We start from the raw sequence: 21,474 nt of genomic DNA, 5'->3' as shown, positions 1-21,474 counted from the left end.
TCAACACACAAATAACCTATGGGCTGACAACGAGCAACAAGCCCTTGTGCTAAATGGGGCCTTCGTACGAGGGAGAGGAGGATGGGGGAGAGGAGGATGAGGGAGAGGAGGGAGGTGAGGAGGGAGGGGGAGAGATGATGAGAGAGAGGGGGGAGAAGAGTTGAGAACGGGGGAGAGAGGATAGGGTAGGAGGGGGGAGGATGAGGAGAGTAGTTGAGAAGGGGGAGGAGAGAGGAGAGAGGAGGCTGTTAAGTCAATCAGAGGCTTGTCAAATTAGAACGAAGGACATTTGAGTGACATCTATTACTCTTTTCTGAGAGAGAGAGAGAGAGCGAGAGAGAGAGAGAAAATGTTTATGTATAGTATGAATGATTTTTAACAATGTGCACGACTCAATGCAGTTGTAGGCCTACAGTCCCATTGATACTTTGACAATATTTCAATCAAATAAAATGTTATTTGTCACATGCTTCATAAACAACAGGTGTAGACTAACAGTGAAATGCTTACTTACAGGCCCTTCCCAACAATGCAGAGAGAAAGAAAATAGAGAAATAATAGAAAAGTCAAACACATAATAATAAATGCAGAATGAGTAACGGTACCAGTACCGAGTCGATGTGCAGGGGTACGAGGTCATTGAGGTAGATATGTACATATAACTAGGAATAAAGTGACAGATAATAAACAGTAGCAGCAGCGTATGTGATGAAGTCAAAACAGTGCAAAAAGGGTCAATGCAGATAGTCCCGGTAGTTATTTTGTTAACTATTTAACTAACTATTTAGCAGTCTTATGGCTTGGTGGTAGAAGCTGTTCAGGGTCCTGTTGGTTCCAGACTTGGATGCATCGGTACCGCTTGCCTTGCGGTAGCAGAAAGAACAGTCTATGACTTGGGTGGCTGGAGTCTGACCATTTTTAGGGCTTTCCTCTGACACGGCCTGGTATTTAGGTCCTGGCAGGCAGCTCAGCCCCAGTGATGTACTGGGCTGTACGCACTATCCTCTGTAGGGCTTTCCGGTCGGATGCCAAGCAGTTGCCATGCCAAGCAGTGATGCAGCCAGTCAAGATGCTCTCAATGGTGCAGCTGTATAACTTTTTGAGGATCTGAGGGCCCATGACAAATCTTTTCAGCCTCCTGAGGGGGAAGAGGCGTTGTCGTGCCCTCTTCACGACTGTGTTGGTGTGTGTTGATGTGGATCGGGGCGTGCTCGGCCCTCCGTTTCCTGTAGTCATGATCAGCTCCTTTGTCTTGCTGACATTGAGGGCGAGGTTGTTGTCTCTGACCTCCTGCCTATAGGCTGTCTCATTATCGTCGGTGATCAGGCCAACCACCGTCTTATTATTACTAATAGTATGTCATGTGAATAAAGCAATTTGAATTTGAAAGATTTTTTAAAATCAGAAATACAAATATCAGAACATCATATCAGCCTACATACAAAGTCTGGTCAGTGTATTGGCAAGTGTACTGGCAAGCAAACCCTTGTTGACACATGAAGAGACAAGTATGGATAGCTGCGTTTCTTCTCGCGAGAGTTCTTTGAGTAGCCTACCACTTTTCCTTTTTTTTCCCCATTCGTTGAAGAGCTTTATCATTGGCAGTCCCCCCCTGTCGTCATAGCACCATAGTACGGCTCTGACACTACCGAGAGAGAGAGAGGGGCACAATAAACAGAAGACATCTATGTCTGACAGCGAGGCAGCGAAGACCGTAATTTAAACCGCGCGTCTTTGCTCCCCAAGTAGAAACCCTCCTCACCCCATGAACGGTGCCGGTGACACGGGGTTTAACGTCCTCTAAAGACGGTGACAGGGCGAGGAGGGAAGCTTGCCTTCCGGGGTATTCAGCGAAGCAGCAGCTGAAGCAGAGTTGATTTGGTTTTGACCACTGGAGGACCCACCACTAACTAGCCGGGTAAGGTAAAACGCACAGCATGAACCCAGCCATGCGCTCGGCTCCTTTCGAGCTCCGTCTGTGCATGCATCAGCAGCTGCTGTGTCTGTCCTTTTATAGAAATTTTGCTCGAAATGTCTCGATCTAGTCTCGCGCCTCTGTCAGTCCCGCCAGTGAGTGAAATGGAATTGGAACATTCGAATGGGGATATTAATTAAATTAAACCAGGCATCATGATCATGCAATTGGATATTGTGGGGGAGAGGGAGAGTGGTTGACAGTGCGTGTGTCTGTGGTGGTGGGGTATAGACTACTGTGCTGATGCTGTTGCGTGTGTGACGCGCCTTCCATGGCGAGCCACAGAGCGAGACGCATGTGTGTTTGTTGGTGTTCCTCGCCTCGCGCACATCCGTTTTGGTTGGGGCCGCAGAAGGTAGCCGATGTCTCGTCTATCATGTTTTTAATAGATTTCATAGACAGTACAGTGGACGACGTTGTGTTTACACGAACATGGACACTACATTCAAACGCAAAACATTGTGAACTAGCCACCAAATGCAATTGTGGCAAATCGGGTGCAACCAGTTTGTTGAGAAACATGGCATTTGTAGGCCAAATCAGTGTTTATTATAGGTATATTATTATTGTTAATAATAATAAGTATTATTATTGTTATAATTATTGTAATTGCATTATTAGGCGACTATGGCAGCCAATGTCATAGCCTAGACCTAGTAGCCTAATTGCTGTGATCTTGTGCCATGTTGGACAGATCAACACACACAGATAGGGAGAGAGAGAGAGATTTCCTGACCTGGCCATGTCACAAATGTCTGATGTCTGTTTACTTCAGCTGGCTGGTTGGGTTAGCTGGATAACCATTACCGGAGCCATCCTGTGTGTGTGTGTGTGTGTGCGAGAGAGAGATGCTCTCTCCTTGATGTTGCATAACGACTGTCTGTGGCACTGCTGTCAAAATAAGATGGCATGGTTTCCTGCCATAATGCCATATCATCTTCAGACTAGACTATACGTCTAGTCTACCTATATGCCGGAATCATGTTATAGCCTTATTAGCAGATAATGTATAGGGGCAATTCCATGGTAACGGAATTAAAATGTATGAGAAACCAAAACCATTGATTTCAAAGTAGAACAAACCATACAACTCTATGCACAAGGACTACTTTTAACAATTTCCACTGAAACATTTACAAAAACGAATTTAGTGGAAGAACTGTGCAGATGCAAACTTTGGTAACGGAATTACGGTAAAATCTCCCTCAGGTTTCTATGCGACCACATCTTCCAAAGACTCTGTTAAATATCTGCTCTGAATTAAGATGAAAAGATGTCTGCAGAAAGAATAGGGTGTCAGCTATGACATGGCACCTTGGGTTTGAAAAAATCTATTTTGGTTACTGAACTGCAGTAAGTGAAGTGGCTTTACACCCGGTAACGGAATTACATCTTGGGTCCCTGATCTGTACTATACAGAAATGCATAATTATGGATATGAATGTAATTCTCCTCATGTTTCACAAGTTTGGACATCACAATACAGCACAGCAGAGTAGGATAGAGTAGAGTTCAGTACGGTGCAGTAGAAGAGTACATTATAGTATAGTAGAGTATAGCAGTACAGTAAATTACAGTACAATATACTGTACTCTACTATACTATGCTACATTGTCTTTACTTTATTGTACTGTACTGTACCACTGTATTGGATTGTATTGTACTGTACTGTACTGTGCTATCCAAACTTGTGAAACATATGTCTATGATAGGTTCAGATTTGGTCCGGTTTGTCTGTGGACGTTAACATCAAGGCCAGGGTTGACTGACCAAATTTAAACTACTTTTCAACATCCGGTGTCGGTCGGTGCTCAGTGGGCGAGGATGCTGGTTACAGTAAATGGAAAGAGAGGAGGCTCATGGGTAGGTGGCAGTAAGAGCTGGGAGAGGTGACATTAACGGGAGAGTGAGAGAGAAAGGCAGAGAGAGAGAGGGAGAGGTTGTCCAGACTCAGACTGTTTTGGTTTAACCACCAGATGACAGAAACAGAAAGAAAACTGTTATCAGCTGAACATAACAGTATGCCAGTGGAAGGGAGGGCAGTAGCAGGTGACCAAACTGTGGTTTGTGACTATTATGATTTCCCATTGTAGCCAATTCAGCTGCAGTAATTCCGTTACTGATTTTTGGTAATTCCGTTACAAATTTTGTAACAGAAATACGAGTTTTAATCACTTAATAATTCATAAACTAAATGTATATCAGTAAAATCACTATAACTAATTGGTAGGTCTACCATTACTTGTTACTTCTGTGAACTTTGATTATCCTCCCTCCACATAAAGATATGTGGGTTTTTGGTAACATAATTACAAGGCAATATTTCTTATACTTACAGAAGGTTAACAATTTCTCCAAAAAGATATGTGTGTTAATATTAGTTGGCAGGGTTCTTTACATAAACATGATTGTGTTTTGATGTATTTCTGATACCTTCTAAGACTTTTGCTGGTAGATGTTTCCTAAGACCCCTTTTATATCTGTTTTTATCCAGAAATCAAAGACTTCACTTATGCCACATTCTTAAGATGGAAAATGGTTGAAAAATGTATCTGCCTTCATTTCCCAAAAATATAGACTCTTAGCTTTCATTTGACACCCAAGTTGTTATGCTCCTATGAACTTCACATGTTGGTGCTCATGGATCCTTTTCGATGGAAATGCCCATAAGCTACTCCATAGAGAAAGACAGACGGACGGACGGGTAGATAGCTCTATAATTTGATTAAAAGCGCGAGGGGGCGTGCGTACAGAGAGAGAGGGAGAGGGATGAACTTAAGTTAAGTATTTTTGTTTACCTCGACCACAATCTGTCACCTATCCCCTCCTTGAGGTATCCCGCTACATTATACCCGCGCTCCACAACTGTCCATTTATTGCCCCTAGAATCGCTAAAAAACGCACCCCAGAAGATATCACGGACTCACGTGAACACTTAAAATATCACAATATTAGTAAGCGTGGTTGGCTGTGGTATAGACTATTCAACTTTACTGGGCGTAAAATGTTAACTAACCTTGAATAGACTTTACATTGTTTAATCACTTATAAGCCTACAGTTTCATTATGGAAATGATGTCATCAAAAGATGACATCATCCATTGGGCTAAAACTTAACTAATTTATAGTGGCGCAGCGGTCTAAGGCACTGCATCTCAGTGCTTGAGGCGTCACTACAGCCCCCCTGGTTCGATTCCAGGCTGTATCACAACCGGCCGTGATTGGGAGTCCCATAGGGCGGCGCACAATTGGCACAGCGTCCTTCGGGTTTGGCCGGTGTAGGCCGTCATTGTAAATAAGAATTTGTTCTTAACTGACTTGCCTAGTTAAATAAAGGTAAAAATAAAAATAAATAGCCCCCAGGGTCAACAGTTGTTGTTGTTAGTTTGTTTTGGGAAGCATGTTTATTTGTAGAACATCACACTTGTGATGTTCCCCCACCCCCCACAGACCCAAATCTATCTTCAATCATTCAACTACATGTTGATACAATCTAGATAAGCCCACTCTGTCATTTGCTGCTGCAACCACTGTACTCCCTGGAGAGGTGGTTGGGCCTAATGGTATTTTCCTCCTGATTGCGCACCACCCAGGACCCAGCCTGTCCATATCTAGTAGGCTAGTATTTGTTGTGATGAGTAGGCAAGCTCATATTCAGATTCTATTTTATTCTATTCTAATCTACTCTGATCCATCTGATCCCATAACCAGTTTTATCTTCAACGAAATAGGCCTATATTGGATAGCCAATAGACTCTTTGTACAGTATAATGCATGGTTGCCTGCCTCCAATACCCGGTGTGTGTGTGTGTGTAAAGAGTCTGGTGGGTGAAACATTAGCCGTGCAAATCACGAAATGGAAAATTCCAGTGATTCCTGTGCCGCTCATCTTCCATGTCACCCAGAGTGACAGATCAGGGCGTGTTCGTCACTAAAAGGCAAAGATGACTGTGTGTTTGTGTGTGCGTGAGCGAGTGTGTGCGCGCGTGTGCGTTTGAGTGTGTGTGAGGACGCAGACCCACGAGCAACTGCGGCCCATCGTGGAGTTCCGATTTTTGTGGCCCCCATCCCCATCAAAGTTGCCCATCCCTGACATAGATCAACATCAGCATGGTCATTCATTACAAATGAACAAAGCTGAAATAAGCCTAGATCTACATTACAGTACAGAGTAGTATAGAAGTACTAGGCCACTGTCTCCCTCTATAATGCCTATATAGTAGCTCTATTGCCTAACTTGTACATTACAGTAAAGTATACTAGTAGGCCACAGTGTCTCTCTATAGTAGGCCTATATGGGCCTATCCACGATTTCTCAAAAGCAAGACAGTGGGACTACTAGACCAATGATGTCACCAGTGCCATTGCTGCTAGTGGCACTTGATCTCTCGTGTGTGTGTGTGTGTGTGTTGGGCGGATGGAATTGGAATGTATTCGGTCCCTAAGGGATATATACTATGACAGTGTGTGTGTGTGTGGAGTTGAATTAAGATCACATGAAGGGAGACATACAGGAAAAGCTCTAAGAACACATATAATGGAGGGAAAACATAATGGAGCAGAAAGAGATGGATAGAGATAAAGGAGAGATCGGGGAAGGAAAGAGAAAGACGGAGAGAGAGAGGAGTGTGGGTATAGAATGGAGAGAGGATTCATTGGTTGAACCGGGAGTCCGACATTACATTAGCAGAAAGAGCGATGGACGGAGAGAAAAATAAAAAGAGAGTAAGGAAGAGAGAGTGCCAGAGGGGGATGACGAGAGAGGGTGAGAGAGAAAAAGGGAGGAAGAGAAGAGGAGGAGGAGGAGGTAAAGAGATGGACAGAGGATGCAGTAGGTGGTGTGGGCCCAGCGTTTCCACAGCAACCAAGCCAGAGTTCACACGAGAGAGAGCGATGGAGAGGGAGAGAGAGAGAGCGAGAGAAAGGGAGTGAGAGAGAAGAGCGCGTACGCATAACGTATATATGACGGCGGTGTAAACCCCCACACTGAAACATATCCCCCTGTGAACTTCATACACAGATTCCAGGAGCTAATTCTAGAACGGACACCCCTCTCATCCCCCTCTCCCCCTTCTCTCCCCCTTCTCTCCCCCCTCCTCCTCCTCCTCACCCCTCCCTCCCCCACTTCCGCCCCTCAGCTGTCCTTTCAGATATTAATAACTCAATTGAGACACCCAGGTTGTATCCCAAATAGCACCCTATTCCCCTACTTTTCACTGGAGTCCTATTGGGTTCTGGTGGAACATAGTGTACTAAATAGTAGGGCTGGGAATTGCCAGGGACCTCACGATACGATATTATCACGATACTTAGGTGCCATTACGATATTTATTGCGATTCTCACGATTCTATATGTATTGCAATTCAATACTGTGTTTTTATTGCGATTCAATGTTCCAAACATATTGCTCACCATATGTCTGCTGCAGAGGGACAAGAGAGAGCCATGAGAAAACGAGTTGTCAGTCATGGAAATAAAAGTGCTGAAAACAAATGGCCTCCCTATATAAAAAAAGATGGAGAACAAGCTATGAAGGAAAAGTTATGGTGCAGGTACAAAAATAATATTGCGATATTGTCCAAATTATACGATATACATCGTCAAAGATAATATCCCGATATGTAACTGCAGACTAGCCAACCTGCATCCTCTCGTCTTTCTTTGGCGCTCCCTAGTATCTACCCAGACTGTCTCTCCAGACACACATGCATTCTCAAACACACACACACACAGTCTTACACACACATAAATAAAACACACTCCTTCACCCCCCCCCCCCCCCCCCCCCCCCCAAGCTTAAGTCAGTCCTCACTTAGCTCATCCTACATTTGAGAAGCGTATAAGGTGTCCAGTCTACTGACTAGACATCATCAGTGTACTGTAGCCTAACCAGTGACCACACACACTCTAGGGTTAGACACGGTTCATCTAATATCTGGATATCAGAACGGACATTGGCATTCGATTACTTGAGTCAGTGATCATTTTTATAGAAAAACAATTGTAGGTCTATTTTGACAATGAAAAAGCGTTGTTATAAATTAAATGATCCTTGTGATATTGTTACCTAGGATATACCATGACATTTAAAATACCATGACATTTAAAATATATCACTGTTGCTTTTAGTAAAAACTACTGATTGGTCAAGAGTCAAGATCTTTATCTGGATATCCCAATATTAATGTAAAATGCCCATCCCTAACGCACGCACACACACACACACACACACACACAGTGACCACACACAGACACAGTGACCACACACTAAGGCCTGTATTGTTTGCTGTGTGTGGTCTCATTCTAATGTCAATATCTTGAGATGGTTATGTGGGTAACGATGAATTCCCTCAACGTGGTTCTCCTATGGCCTACTACAGTATTATACACTGAGTATACAAAACATTAAGAACACTTGCTCTTTCCATGACATACTGACCAGGTGAAAGCTATGGTGCCTTATTGATGTCACTTGTTAAATCCAATTCAATCAGTGTATATGAAGGGGAGGAGACAGGTTAAGGAAGGATTTTTAAGCCTTCAGACAATTGAGACATGGATTGTGTATGTGTGCCATTCAGATGGTGAATGGGCAAGACAAAATATTTAAGTGCCTTTGAATGGGGTATGGTAGTAGGTGCCAGGAGCACTGGTTTGTGTCAAGAACTGCAACGGTGCTGGGTTTTCATGCTCAACTGTAGTTTCCCGTATGTATCAAGAATGGTCCACCACCCAAAGGACATCCAGCCAACTTGACACAACGCTGGGAAGCATTGGAGTCAACATGGGCCAGCATCCCTGTGGGGAACGCTTTCGAAACCTTGCAGAGTCTATGCCCCGACAAATTGAGGCTGTTCTGAGGGCAAAAATGGGTGCAACTCAATATTTGGAAGGTGTTCCTAATGTTTGGTATACTCAGTGTATATACTGTATTGTATATATTGAGGTAGTTGAGTTTCCTTCAAGACAACATGGGCTATGTCCCAATTATCTCTCCTTCCTCCCAAAATGTGCAGTTGTTCCACTTACCTTCCTATTTGAAATATATCTACTGAAGTACACCCAGATTTACACACTCAAACCAAGCAGGGATTCTAGGGATGAGGAAGACAACAGTGAATGCAGCTTACGTAAATTCTGCAGTGGCTCCAGGTCCTTTCGTGCACTAATAATAGCCAATAATCCACAAGGGAATATCAGTTTTCATCCACTGAGATCGATGCAAGATCAATGGATACACGCATCACTTAAACATTTCTACAACACACAATAATCATAGCATCAGTACATGTTCTCGCATACCACACTAGATACTCATGTAATGATTATACTTCCGAAAAGTCTTCTCGTAAATCATAAAGTCCCAGCTCTGTTTGTTGCGGCTTGGCGGGAGCCATTTGGGGTGCCCCTTGAAATGGATGATTTCCAATGTCCCGCTGTTTAGTGGCAATAGGGGTGTAGTCTTTCCTGAACGTGGTGGGGAAGGGGGCAGAGAGTGGGTCCTTTCCTGTCTTTTCATCTCTGCCATTGGCAGGCAGATGCAGACAGGTAGTTTGATCAACTGCATTGGCATTTGGATTGTAACCAGTGATATGGTCAGATTACATGAAAATAGAGCTTTTTGGCCATGCACACCAGTGGTGGGTTTGGCGTTGGAAAACAAAAGCATAAGCCGGAAAGTACCTCATACCTACCGTAAAATATAGTGGTGGATCTTTGATGTTATGGGGCTAATTTGTTTCCACTGATCCTGGGGCCCTTGTTAAAGTACCTGGACATTTTAGAGAAAAAACAAATCCGGTTGCCTCTGCTAGGAGGCTAACACTTGGCCGCAAGTGGATCTTCCAGCAAGACAATAACCCCAAGCACTAATCAAAATTCATAAAGAAATGGTTAATCGATCACAAAAATCTACATTTTGCAATGGCCATTTCAGTCTCCAGACTTGAACCCCATTGAAAACCTGTGGTTTGGAAAGATTCTGTATGGAGGAATGGTCTAAGATCCCTCCCAACATGTTCTCCAACCTCATAAAATCTTAGAAAAAGTATTTAAAGGAAGGGTGGCAATAATTTTGACCGCTATTTTTAAATGTTTTACTTAGTTAAACTAAATCTATTTCTCTGAGCAATTGTATTAGTAAAAAAGTATATCATTTCCCAATGTTTTGAGAGTACAATATAGCTCAGTATTTGTATTATTTATTTTATACAGTCTTATTTGCTCGTCTTTATCAAGGGTGCCAATAATGTTGGACCTGACTGTATGTGATGATGCCATATAAGCGTACAGTTGGCCTACATGAGGAGAGGATGCAGTGTGTGTGTCTGTGACTGTTTGTGTGTGCGTGCGTGCGTGCGTGTGTGCATTCGTGTGTGTGTGTGTGTGTGAGGTGATCGGGAGAGAGGTGACACCACCAAAAATAGAACAAAATACAGCGAAGCAGGAAGAGAACTGAAATAGCACACAGCTGCAGTGAAAGTCATGCACCCCTATTCCCGACTGTGACTCCCAAACTAATCCTGTTGCTATGGCAACCACACATCGCAAAACAAAAACAACAACTTACAACCTCTGAGGTTTGTGTGTGTGTGAGTGCATGTTTGCGCTTGCATGGCTGTGTGTGTGTGTGTGTGTGTGTGTGTGTGTGTGTGTGTGTGTTTTAGAGATCCTCACAGTCGTATCAGCACAGTTGGTTTGATTAATTTGACTCCTACGACTATAGGGTCCTTTGTGGTGTAGAGTTTCCTTCAATATTTAATATTGCTTAAGTTCTTTCCTTTCCTTCACCTCTTGTCCTCTTTCTCTAAAACCGACCTCACGCTGTTGCTTAGTAAATACCTGCTTAGTAAATACTATCAAGCCCCACTGTTTTTTTTCTCCAAGCTCTCCCTCTTTCCAACACGCAACTCCATTTCTTTCTTCCTCCATATAGATCTGCTTGTATTTATATCCCCTTCTCTCTCTCTCTCCTTTGTGTCATCTGTTCTCTGTCACTCTCTTTCTCCTAATCACGTTTCCTCTCTCTCTCTCTCCCCCTCCCTCTGCTCCTCTCTCCTACAGATCTGAGGAACCAGACAGAACAGAGACCACACACCTCCGACTACCTGACATCAGAACCGAGAAGTAAACAAACAACAACAACAGCGCCATGCATACCTCCACCGTCTTCCTCCTCCCCTTCTTCCTCCTCTCTCTCCTCGCCTCTTCCTCTTCCCAGAGCGACTCTCCGGAACTCATCGTCACCATGCTGGCAGGACGCGTCCGCGGCGTCCGACTACCGACGCCGGACCGGAGTCACGTGACCGCTTTCCTCGGAATCCCATTTGCGGAGCCCCCACTGGGCAAGAAGCGCTTCCGAAAGGCGGAGCCCAAGAAGCCGTGGTCGGACTTGTTAGAAGCTAGCTCCTACCCAAATGCCTGCTACCAGTTCGTTGACACCTCTTTCCCCGGGTTCCAGGGAAGCGAGATGTGGAACCCCAACAGGTTGACATTTATTTTACGTTGACATTTTCCAGGTTTCCGAGATGCGAAACTCTAAGAAGTCTACTATTGTTTTAGACATCCTTTGTTTGGGTTCCAAATTGCCCTCTATTCCAGAGGGGTATACTACAAATCAGGTTTGAGGAGTTAGCGAGGTAACTTTAGTCAACTCTGAGTTTAATTTAGGATAACCGGTACCACGAAAGTGACTCACCTTTTAGCAAGGTCATTTTCTATGGCAACGAATCCTTCAGCACTAACCTGCCTCTGGGGCAGGCTAACTCAGAGCTAACTCCATTTATCCTGAATGAAGTAACTGAGCCATGAATTGATCAGATTCGCTCCCTCTCGCAAAGATTGCGTCATCATCCCCTTCATTTGAAGAAGATGACTGATTAAATATTTGATTAATGAAATATTTTTTGTGTGTTAAAAAATTGTCATGTATCACATGACACATTTAGTAATGACAGAATGCATTTTAAACTTCACGCATGACTTAATACAATAATATTATCATAGGTGGGGAAAAAAGATCCTTGATAAGCACACCAAAGATGGCATTAACGATAGGTAATAAAATATAAAAGTCTATTTCACACTGCTTAGCCTGCTGAATTTGCAAGATAACGTTTCCTTCATTTTGATTTTGGCACAAATGAAAATGTGGCACTGACGCGCCCATGGATTGACGTTTCAGCATTGTCTCAATGAAGAGTTCGGCGTTCGATTAGCCATGTGCGACATGAACGCGCAGTTACAAGCCTTGCTCGAGCAGGCTCAAGGAAGCAGTGGGTGCACGATCAATATCCACCTTCGTAGTACAGATATAGCCTGAGCTGTAATGTGAAGCTGCTAAGTGAAGTTGGCTAGCTTCATAAAAGCCTGAGTAGATCTACCTTGCTTCGTAGTGTCCCCCTCAGGGCTCATTAGACTCTGGTCAAAAGTAGTGCACTATGTAGGGAATAGGGTGCCATTTTTTTTGTTTTAATTATTAATCTGTTTTATTGCTTCTTGTTTGCTTTTACTTCATTTCATTATTTTACTTTAAAGTGTGTTTGCGATTTTAAATGCACTTTAAATAAAGTTTGATTTGAAATAAAGTTTCATTATACCAGGTGTTAGCTAGATGTTTACTAAATAAAGTTTGATTTGATTTCAACAGGGAGATGAGCGAGGACTGCCTCTACCTCAATGTCTGGGTCCCCGCCTCCCCCAGACCTCACAACCTCACCGTGATGGTATGGATCTACGGAGGGGGGTTCTACAGGTAGGTAGTCCAGTGGGCTAAGGAGATTGACCTGTAGCCAGAAGGTCGCCGGTTCGAATCGCAGGAAGGGCACTGGAAGAAAGGGGGGAATTGATCTGACAAGTGGAAGGCTGCTTGGTTTACATCTTAACAATAATCCCCTAACTACTATTGTGTCCAGGGGTGTTGCACTGTGGCTAGGACCCTGTGCTTCTTTCAAGTTTGTGTGTATGCATGCAAGTGCTGTTTTGGGAGGTTGAGAATTGAGCAGGAGACACATTTTCATTGTTCGCTGTAACATATGGACAATAAAGTTGTGTTGTATTCTATTCTACAGCGGCTCCTCGTCCCTGGATGTGTACGACGGGCGCTACCTGGCTCACTCGGAGAGGGTGGTGGTGGTCTCCATGAACTACCGTATCGGCGCCTTTGGGTTCCTGGCTCTCCACGGCTCCTCGGAGGCCCCTGGGAACGTGGGGCTCCTAGACCAACGCATGGCCCTCCAGTGGGTCCAGGATAACATACACTTCTTTGGGGGAAACCCCAAACAGGTAATGATAATTATTTTTTAAATTTGTAGTCATTTAGCAGACGCTCTTATCCAGAGCGACTTACAGTTTTTAGTGAGTGCATACATAATTGTTTTTTTTTTCATACCCCCCGTGGGAAACGAACCCACAACCCTGGCGTTGCAAACACCATGCTCTACCAACTGAGCTACATCCCGGCCATTCCCTCCCCTACCCTGGACGACGCTGGGCCAATTGTGCACCGCCCCATGGGTCTCCCGGTCACGGCCGGCTACGACAGAGCCTGGATTCGAACCAGGATCTCTAGTGGCACAGCTAGCACTGCGATGCAGTGCCTTAGACCACTGCGCCACTCGGGAGATAATAAAGCAAGTTTGTGCACTCTATAAATTCAATATTATTGTTATTAACTACTACTATCACTACTCCTAGGTGACCATCTTTGGGGAGAGTGCCGGAGCAGTCTCTGTTGGGATGCACCTCCTGTCTCCCGACAGTCGTCCCACCTTCACCCGAGCCATCCTCCAGAGTGGAGCCCCAAACTGCCCCTGGGCCACTGTTACGCCAGCTGAAGCCCACCGGAGGGCCGTCATGTTGGGGAAGCTCGTCGGCTGCCCCTCTGGGGGTAACGATACGGAGCTGGTGGACTGTCTTCGCAACAAGCCCCCGCAGGAGCTCATTGACCAGGAGTGGCAGGTACATTAATTCATTACATTTATGTTTACGTTTAAGTTTTACATTTGTTAAATTTTCTACTTACGTTTGAAAAAATATTACGTTAAAATGTGCATTTACATTGTTACTTTTTAAGTTTACATTTATGTTTTACGTTCACATTTAACGTATGCATTTACATGTAATGTAAGGAATGTGTTTTAAATTATTTACCAGGTTAAATGAAGGCGAAATAAATACATTTTGTTTTGTCTTCTCAGGTCATGCCGTGGTCTGCCATCTTCCGTTTCTCCTTTGTGCCCGTCATCGATGGCGTGGTCCTTCCAGACAACCCCGAGGCCATGCTCAGCTCAGGCAACTTCAAGGACACCCAAATCCTGCTGGGGGTCAACCAGGATGAGGGGTCCTTCTTCCTCCTTTATGGAGCCCCCGGCTTCAGCAAGGTGGGGGGGGGTGAAATGTGCGGAGAGGGGCGGCTGCATGTGTGCGTTTGTGCATGTGTGCCTGTGTGTGTTTCTCTGTGTGTGCATGTGTAGTGTGGGTGTGTGTTTGTACATTCATGCCTGTGTGTGTGTTCCACTGACACTGATACAATTTCACACAAACCTTCCATTGACTCTCCATAGGACAATGAGTCACTGATCTCACGCGAGGACTTCCTGGAAAGCGTGAAGCTGAGTGTTCCGCATGCCAACGAGATCGGCCAGGAGGCCGTGGTGCTGCAGGTAAGTAGCCCAGCCAGTTAAGGAGGTGGACCTGTAGCCGAAAGGTGGCCAGTTCGAATCCCGGTTGGGCCGGGTGCTGGGGGAAAAAAAGGGGAATTGATCTGGCAAGCTAGAAAACAGATTCTAGTTGTTCGCTGTAACATATGGACTAATACAGTTGTATCAATCAGGGCAACCAGAGCACACTCCACTTGCCTGACTGTTCAGTTTACTTGCCCTCGCAAGGGCAACCGGGTAACCGCAAATGTCTTACCATGTATTGTGTTGCAGTACTTTGTGACAACCGTGGAGGTACAAATTATTGTATAAAATAAATATGATTGATTGACTGACTAATTCAGTTGTATTGTGTTGCAGTATACTGACTGGTTCGATGAGAACAATGGGGCAAAGAACCGTGATGCCCTGGATGATGTGGTCGGAGACCATAATGTCATCTGCCCCCTGCAGCACTTTGCCAGGAGCTATGCCCAGTTTCACTCTAACCAGGGTGCCAACAATGGCCAACAAGCAGGCAACGCTGGGGCCACGAAGGATGGGAACTCACAAGGTAAGGATGGTTCATGAATGTTTTTCAAAGATGTTATTTCATGTCATACAATGGTTGGTTCTTAAGGCCCTTTGCTCCACTAGGTGCAAACAAAAAGTCTAACTCAAAAGTCCTGTGTCAATATTCCATGTCAATGTCTCTCCTATCCTACTGTTGTTCCCAGGTGGAGTGTACCTGTTTGAGATATATACAACACAGTGGCTGATGTCATAGACATGCATAGCTCTAGAATGTGCTCAAAATGGCAGCCATCCTGGTTAGGGATACATGTTCTATTTCATTCAATGCTCTATTTCAAACTCTCTAGGTGGAGTGTACCTGTACCTGTTTGACCACCGTGCGTCTAACCTGGCGTGGCCTGAGTGGATGGGCGTTATCCATGGTTACGAGATAGAGTTTGTGTTCGGCATGCCACTGGAGAAGAGACTGAACTACACAGCAGAGGAGGAGAAACTGAGCCGACGCATGATGAGATACTGGGCCAACTTTGCACGCACCGGGTAAGACAGAGGGGGGGAGTGAGAGGGAGATAACGTGGTAAAAGGGTATGGGTGGGTCTGTGTGTGTTGTCTATCGAAGCACACTGAAAGCTGTCCAACCCTAATCAAATCTATTCTCTCTCTTTCTGTCTCCCACTCTCTCTCACCTCTCTCTCCAGTAACCCCAATATCAACTTTGATGGCAGTGTGGATAGCAGGCGGAAGTGGCCCCAGTTCACCAACAGTGAACAGAAACACGTGGGTCTGAACACGGAATCCCTGAAGATCCACAAGGGCCTGCGGAATCAGCTGTGTGCATTTTGGAACCGCTTCCTGCCACGCCTCCTCAACATCACCGGTAATAGGGTTACACACACACACACACACACTACGATGACACTATCTGGACCTCTAACAGTACATTAAGGACATCAAAGCAATGCACATGACAGTACAAACATACTGTCAACACCATTTCCTCATATTCTTCCCTCAGCTTAGATTGTACAACCATATATGGTTATTGTAATCACAATTATTTGTAAGGGAGATTAATTATTAAACTCATTATTTGGCTGCAAGTATATATTCAAATGATTTATACAGAGGGTTAATGGCTAGAAATATTCAGAGATAGCTACCTGCGGCTTAGTCTTTTACAGGGAAAAGGGCTCAATCAACCGACAGAACTATAAAAATAACTGAGGGAGGGAGAGGGAGAGAGTGAGATGGTGTGGTTTGTTTGGTTTTGCAATGGAAAGTTGTGCATGGTCAGTAAAGCATATAGCACACTCTACAGTAGCTACAACACTTCCTTACTAAACTGACCCAGGGTCAGATTGGATCAAGAAGGATAGGACCGTGATGTCATAGATTTTAAGGTTAGTTCCAGGAATCTATGGCCTGCATTCTTGGGAGCCAGAGGTTGCCGTCCCAAATGGCACCCTATTCCTTATGTAGTGCAGTACTTTTGACCATAGCCCATGGGCCCATAGCCATGGGGCTGTAATAGCAGTGTTATCTGAGAGCTTCTGTCAAATTATTGTGCACATTTAGTTGATTTACGTGTTGTTGTTTTTTGGGGTGTGTTTGATAACTCATTACATTTTTATCGAATATACAGTATCTAGTTGCCTTGACCAACAGAGTGGCAGAATTGATGGCAGATCGATTTGTTTAGTTTGCTAAACTAGCTAGCTAGCTAGTTAGTTAGCTATAGCTAACTGTCTACCGCATTCAAAAGATGCTTTCAAGTTTCATTTATTTACCACATGCACACATGAAACATTAAAACATTACAGCTAGATTATTTCAAATAAAAAACTTAAATATCACATTTACATAAGTATTCAGACCCTTTACTCAGTACTTTGTTGAAGCACTTTTGGCAGCAATTACAGCCTCGAGTCTTCTTGGGTATGACCCTACAAGCTTGGCACACCTGTATTTGGGGAGTTTCTCCCATTCTTCTCTGAAGATCCTCTCAAGCTCTGTCAGGTTGGATGGGGACCGTCGCTGCACAGCTATTTTCAGGTCTCTCCACAGATGTTCGATCGGGTTCAAGTCCGGGCTCTGGCTGGGCCAATCAAGGACATTCAGAGACTTGTCCCGAAGCCACTCCTGTGTTGTCTTGGCTGTGTGTTTAGGGTCATTGTCCTGTTGGAAGGTGAACCTTCGCCCCAGTCTGAGGTCCTGAGCACTCTGGAGCAAGTTTTCATCAAGGATCTCTCTGTACTTTGCTCCATTCATCTTTCCCACGATCCTAATTAGTCTCCCAGTCCCTGCCGCGGAAAAACATCCCCAGCATGATGCTGCCACCACCATGCTTCACCGTAGGGATGGTGCCAGGTTTCCTCCAGATGTGACACTTGGCATTCAGGCCAAAGACTTCAATCTTAGTTTCATCAGACTAGAGAATCTTGTTTCTCATGGTCTGAGAGTCCTTTAGGTGCCTTTTGGCAAACTCCAAGCAGGTTGTCATGTGCCTTTTACTGAGGAGTGGCTTCCGTCTGGCCACTCTACCATAAAGGACTGATTGGTGGAGTGCAGCAAAGATGGTTGTCCTTCTGGAAGGTTCTCCCATCTCCACAGAGGAACTCTGGAGCTCTGTCAGAGTGACCATCGGGTTCTTGATCACCTCCTTGACCAAGGCCCTTCTCCCCCGATTGCTCAGTTTGGCCGGGCGGCCAGCTCTAGGAACAGTCTTGGTAGATCCAAGCTTCTTCCATTTAAGAATGATGGAGGCCTCTGTGTTCTTGGGGACCTTCAATGCTGCAGAAATGTTTTGGTACCCTTCACCAGATCTGTGCCTCTACACAATCCTGTTTCGGAGCTCTACGGACAAATCCTTCGACGTCATGGCTTGGTTTTTGCTCTGACATGCACTGTCAACTGTGGGACCTTATATAGACAGGTGTGTGCTTCAAGGTGGGAACCACACATGCGGAGATCATCCAATCACCTACTCTGCGTCTCACAAAGACACGGCGGTTGGAACCAAAAATCTCAATTTTGGACTCATCAGACCAAAGGACAGATTTCCACCCGTCTAATGTCCATTGCTCGTGTTTCTTGGCTCAAGCAAGTCTCTTCTTATTATTGGTGTCCTTTAGTAGTGGTTTCTTTGCAGCAATTTGACCATGAAGGCCTGATTCATGCAGTCTCCTCTGAACAGTTGATATTGAGATGTGTCTGTTACTTGAACTCTGTGAAGCATTTATTTGGGCTGCAATTTCTGAGGCTGGTAACTCTAATGAACTTATCCTCCGCAGCAGAGATAACTGGGTCTTCCTTTCCTGTGGCGGTCCTCATGAGAGCCAGTTTCATCATAGCGCTTGATGATTTTTGCGACTGCACTTGAAGTTTCAAAGTTCTTGAAATGTTCCGTATTGACTGACCTTCATGTCTTAAAGTAATGATGGATTGTCGTTTCTCTTTGCGTATTTGAGCTGTTCTTGCCATAATATGGACTTGGTCTTTTACCAAATAGGGCTATCTTCTGTATACCACCCCTACCTTTTCACAACACATCTGATTTGGCTCAAACGCATTAAGGAAAGACATTTCACAAATTAACTTTTAACAAGGCACACCTGTTAATTGAAATGCAGGTGACTACCTCATGAAGCTGGTTGAGAGAATGCCAAGTGTGCAAAGCTGTCATCAAGGCAAAGGGTGGCTATTTGAAAAATTTCAAATATAAAATATGTTTTGATTTGTTTAACACTTTTTTGGTTACTACATGATTCCATATGTGTTATTTCATAGTTTGTATGTACAGCAGTCACGATAACAGATGAAAACTCTCTTAGGAGGTTGAAGGGTTGGCATTTGACCATCAGGTATTCCAAGATGGGTGAACAATAGGTAGAGACTTCCACTGCGCTAGAGTCTGCACACCATCTGTTGTTGATGAAGAGACATGCCCCTCCCCCTCTGGATTTCCCTGAATCAATGACCTGTCTGCTCGAAGAATGGAGAATCCATCGAGTTGGATAGCCATGGGGGTATCTTGTCCGAAAGCCATGTTTCAGAAAAACAGAGAATATTGCAGGAATGAGAGTCCCGTTGATAGCAAATCCACGATCTGAGGTAATCTTATTCTTAAGTGAATAAGCCAATAGAATGGACGGAAGATGTGGCCAGTTTTCCCTTTGCCTTAGTCTCAACAGGACGCCCGATCTCTTGCCTCTTTTTCGCTGGTGTTTCCTCTTGGGTAGCCCGAAGATTGGATTGGAGGTACATAAAGAGCCCAGGGCGGATGAGTCAAAGTTGAAGCCGGAATTGAGGTTAGCAACTTCTGATCTGATGTTCAAAAGTTTTGGTTGATCATATGAAATGATAGCAGATACATTTAGTGCAAAAAAAGTCAAGATAAACGCCAAAATAGTCACAAAATAGCAAAGTTGGGCCGGAGCTCTCAAGACTGCAGCCATACGGTACAGCTTCATCTTGTATAAAATCATTCAGCACCGGCTTCTAGTTTCAACCACCCAAAAGTGAGAGGACTGAATTGTGGAGATGGCAGAACGCTCCCTCGTGGTGAGCTTGACTTTATACACTGGGCTGATGTGTGGTGAGCTTTTACCGTTCTTTCGTAAGCAGAAGAAGCATCACCCAAGTGGGTGCTACACATTGCTAGTGGAGGAGTCGTCCAGTTGCTACAGAGAGCTGAGGATTGAGAACAACGTCAGGACTGGCTAGTCAACTCCAGCACTACCATCATCATAATCAAACCTGTCCCTCCCTAGTACCATTCAACTCAACTACCAGAAGAATAGAGGCCTTCACCAAGAAGAGCAGGCACCATCCGAACCTGTCAAGACTTCACTCTCCATACTTTTTTTTCTTCTTGAACTAACTTTTATCACCTTTTTTATATTTGTCTGCAATTCATCTTTAAGTTGAATAAATAGACTATCAGATCAGAAAATGTTAAGACTTAGCCAGAAAGGTTAGCAGGATGAAGGGAATCACGGAACCCCTCTGGGCCTTCCACTCCATGCCTAATTGTATTTCTCCTCTATGACAAAGTCCTTATTTAGCTCATTCTAGGGCCTTGTGCTTTTTCTCTGTTCTCTCCAAGCGTAGACCTTTTTTCTATTTTTGATTTCACCATCTGCTCTCCTTTCAATCTGAAGTCCTTTTTGCTAATATCGTTTTATCTCGCAATTTTTAAAGTTATATATATATATATATATATATATATATATATATATATATGTTTTATCTTGGCTGGCAAAGTGAGAAGCCTCAAACTCCCTTTCTCTCTCCTTTATCCTTTTATTTTGCATATTTTTGTAATGTACAACAATTCTATTTCATCCCTCCTTCTTTACCTCGGAACATATGTCGATAGCCACTTGACTCACTGTGTGTGTGATCCATGTTTGTATACCAAAAACCCAAACATGAGTATAATGCCAACTTTTCATTGGAAATGTTCCAAACCCAAAAAGCCACTGTGTTTTACTGTTAGAGGTCTGTGTGAAACATTTCTAGTTAGTCTCCTGACCTATGACCCCATGTCAGATAAACAGGGATGATGTCGCTTCCTGGGTCTTCCCCGCTGTCTCCCGGGTTCCTTTCTGAATGTGTCTGATATTGTGTGATTCCATCTGTAGGTGACAGTGGTGACTCTGTCTTTCACTTGTGGGAATCTCTCTCTTTCTCTCTCTCCTCCTCCCCAGATAACATAGACGAGGCGGAGCGTCAGTGGAAGGTGGAGTTCCATCGTTGGTCCTCCTACATGATGCACTGGAAGAGCCAGTTCGACCATTACAGCAAGCAGGAGCGCTGCACTGACCTCTGAGGAGAGCAAGAGATAATGACGACCATGTCCTTCCATAGTTTCCTACATTTCTTCATGTGATATGATTTGTTAAGGCTTGCATTTAACTTGATGAAGGCCAAACAGTGGATTCCTTTCCCCCACAAAATCACATTTTACTGTATCACAAATCATATTTTCTGTGTTTTTTGTTTTTGTTTCCATTGCGGATGTTTGGCTACCTATAACACGTCCATAAGCTGACATTTTATCAGCATCAGATTTATTATGGAAGGAGGTGGTCATTGATGAAGGCTGTGAAAAGGTGAACATTTCAAATGTGTGTCAATACAGTACCTCTGAAGACTGCGTGTGTGTGTGTGTGTGTGTGTGTGTTTGTGTGTGTGTGTGTGTGCGTGCATGCATCTGTGGGCATGCATGCGTGTGTGTGTGCGTGCGGAAGTGTGGTACGACTGAACCTCTGTGATCCACATCACTTTTTTTTTTTTTTTTTTTTTTACTTAACTTTATTATTTTC

General features: G+C 44.2%; 1 protein-coding gene across 1 annotated transcript; it reads left to right on the top strand.

Moving 5' to 3' along the window:
- The first annotated feature begins 1,754 nt into the window (after positions 1-1,754).
- On the top strand, positions 1,755-20,983 carry ache (acetylcholinesterase (Yt blood group)). Its single transcript, XM_084164811.1, has 11 exons — positions 1,755-1,918; positions 11,040-11,462; positions 12,625-12,729; positions 13,046-13,259; positions 13,671-13,934; positions 14,174-14,356; positions 14,540-14,638; positions 14,996-15,188; positions 15,496-15,688; positions 15,847-16,025; positions 20,857-20,983. Exons 2-11 carry the CDS (start codon positions 11,128-11,130, stop codon positions 20,976-20,978), a joined length of 1,887 nt encoding a protein of 628 aa, XP_084020937.1. The 5' UTR covers positions 1,755-1,918; positions 11,040-11,127; the 3' UTR covers positions 20,979-20,983.
- The last annotated feature ends 491 nt before the right edge of the window (positions 20,984-21,474 follow it).

The sequence above is a fragment of the Coregonus lavaretus genome, assembly GCF_964263955.1.
Source record: "Coregonus lavaretus genome assembly, chromosome: 7".
Lineage (NCBI taxonomy): Eukaryota > Metazoa > Chordata > Actinopteri > Salmoniformes > Salmonidae > Coregonus > Coregonus lavaretus.
This window is presented reverse-complemented; position numbering and strand designations above follow the sequence as displayed.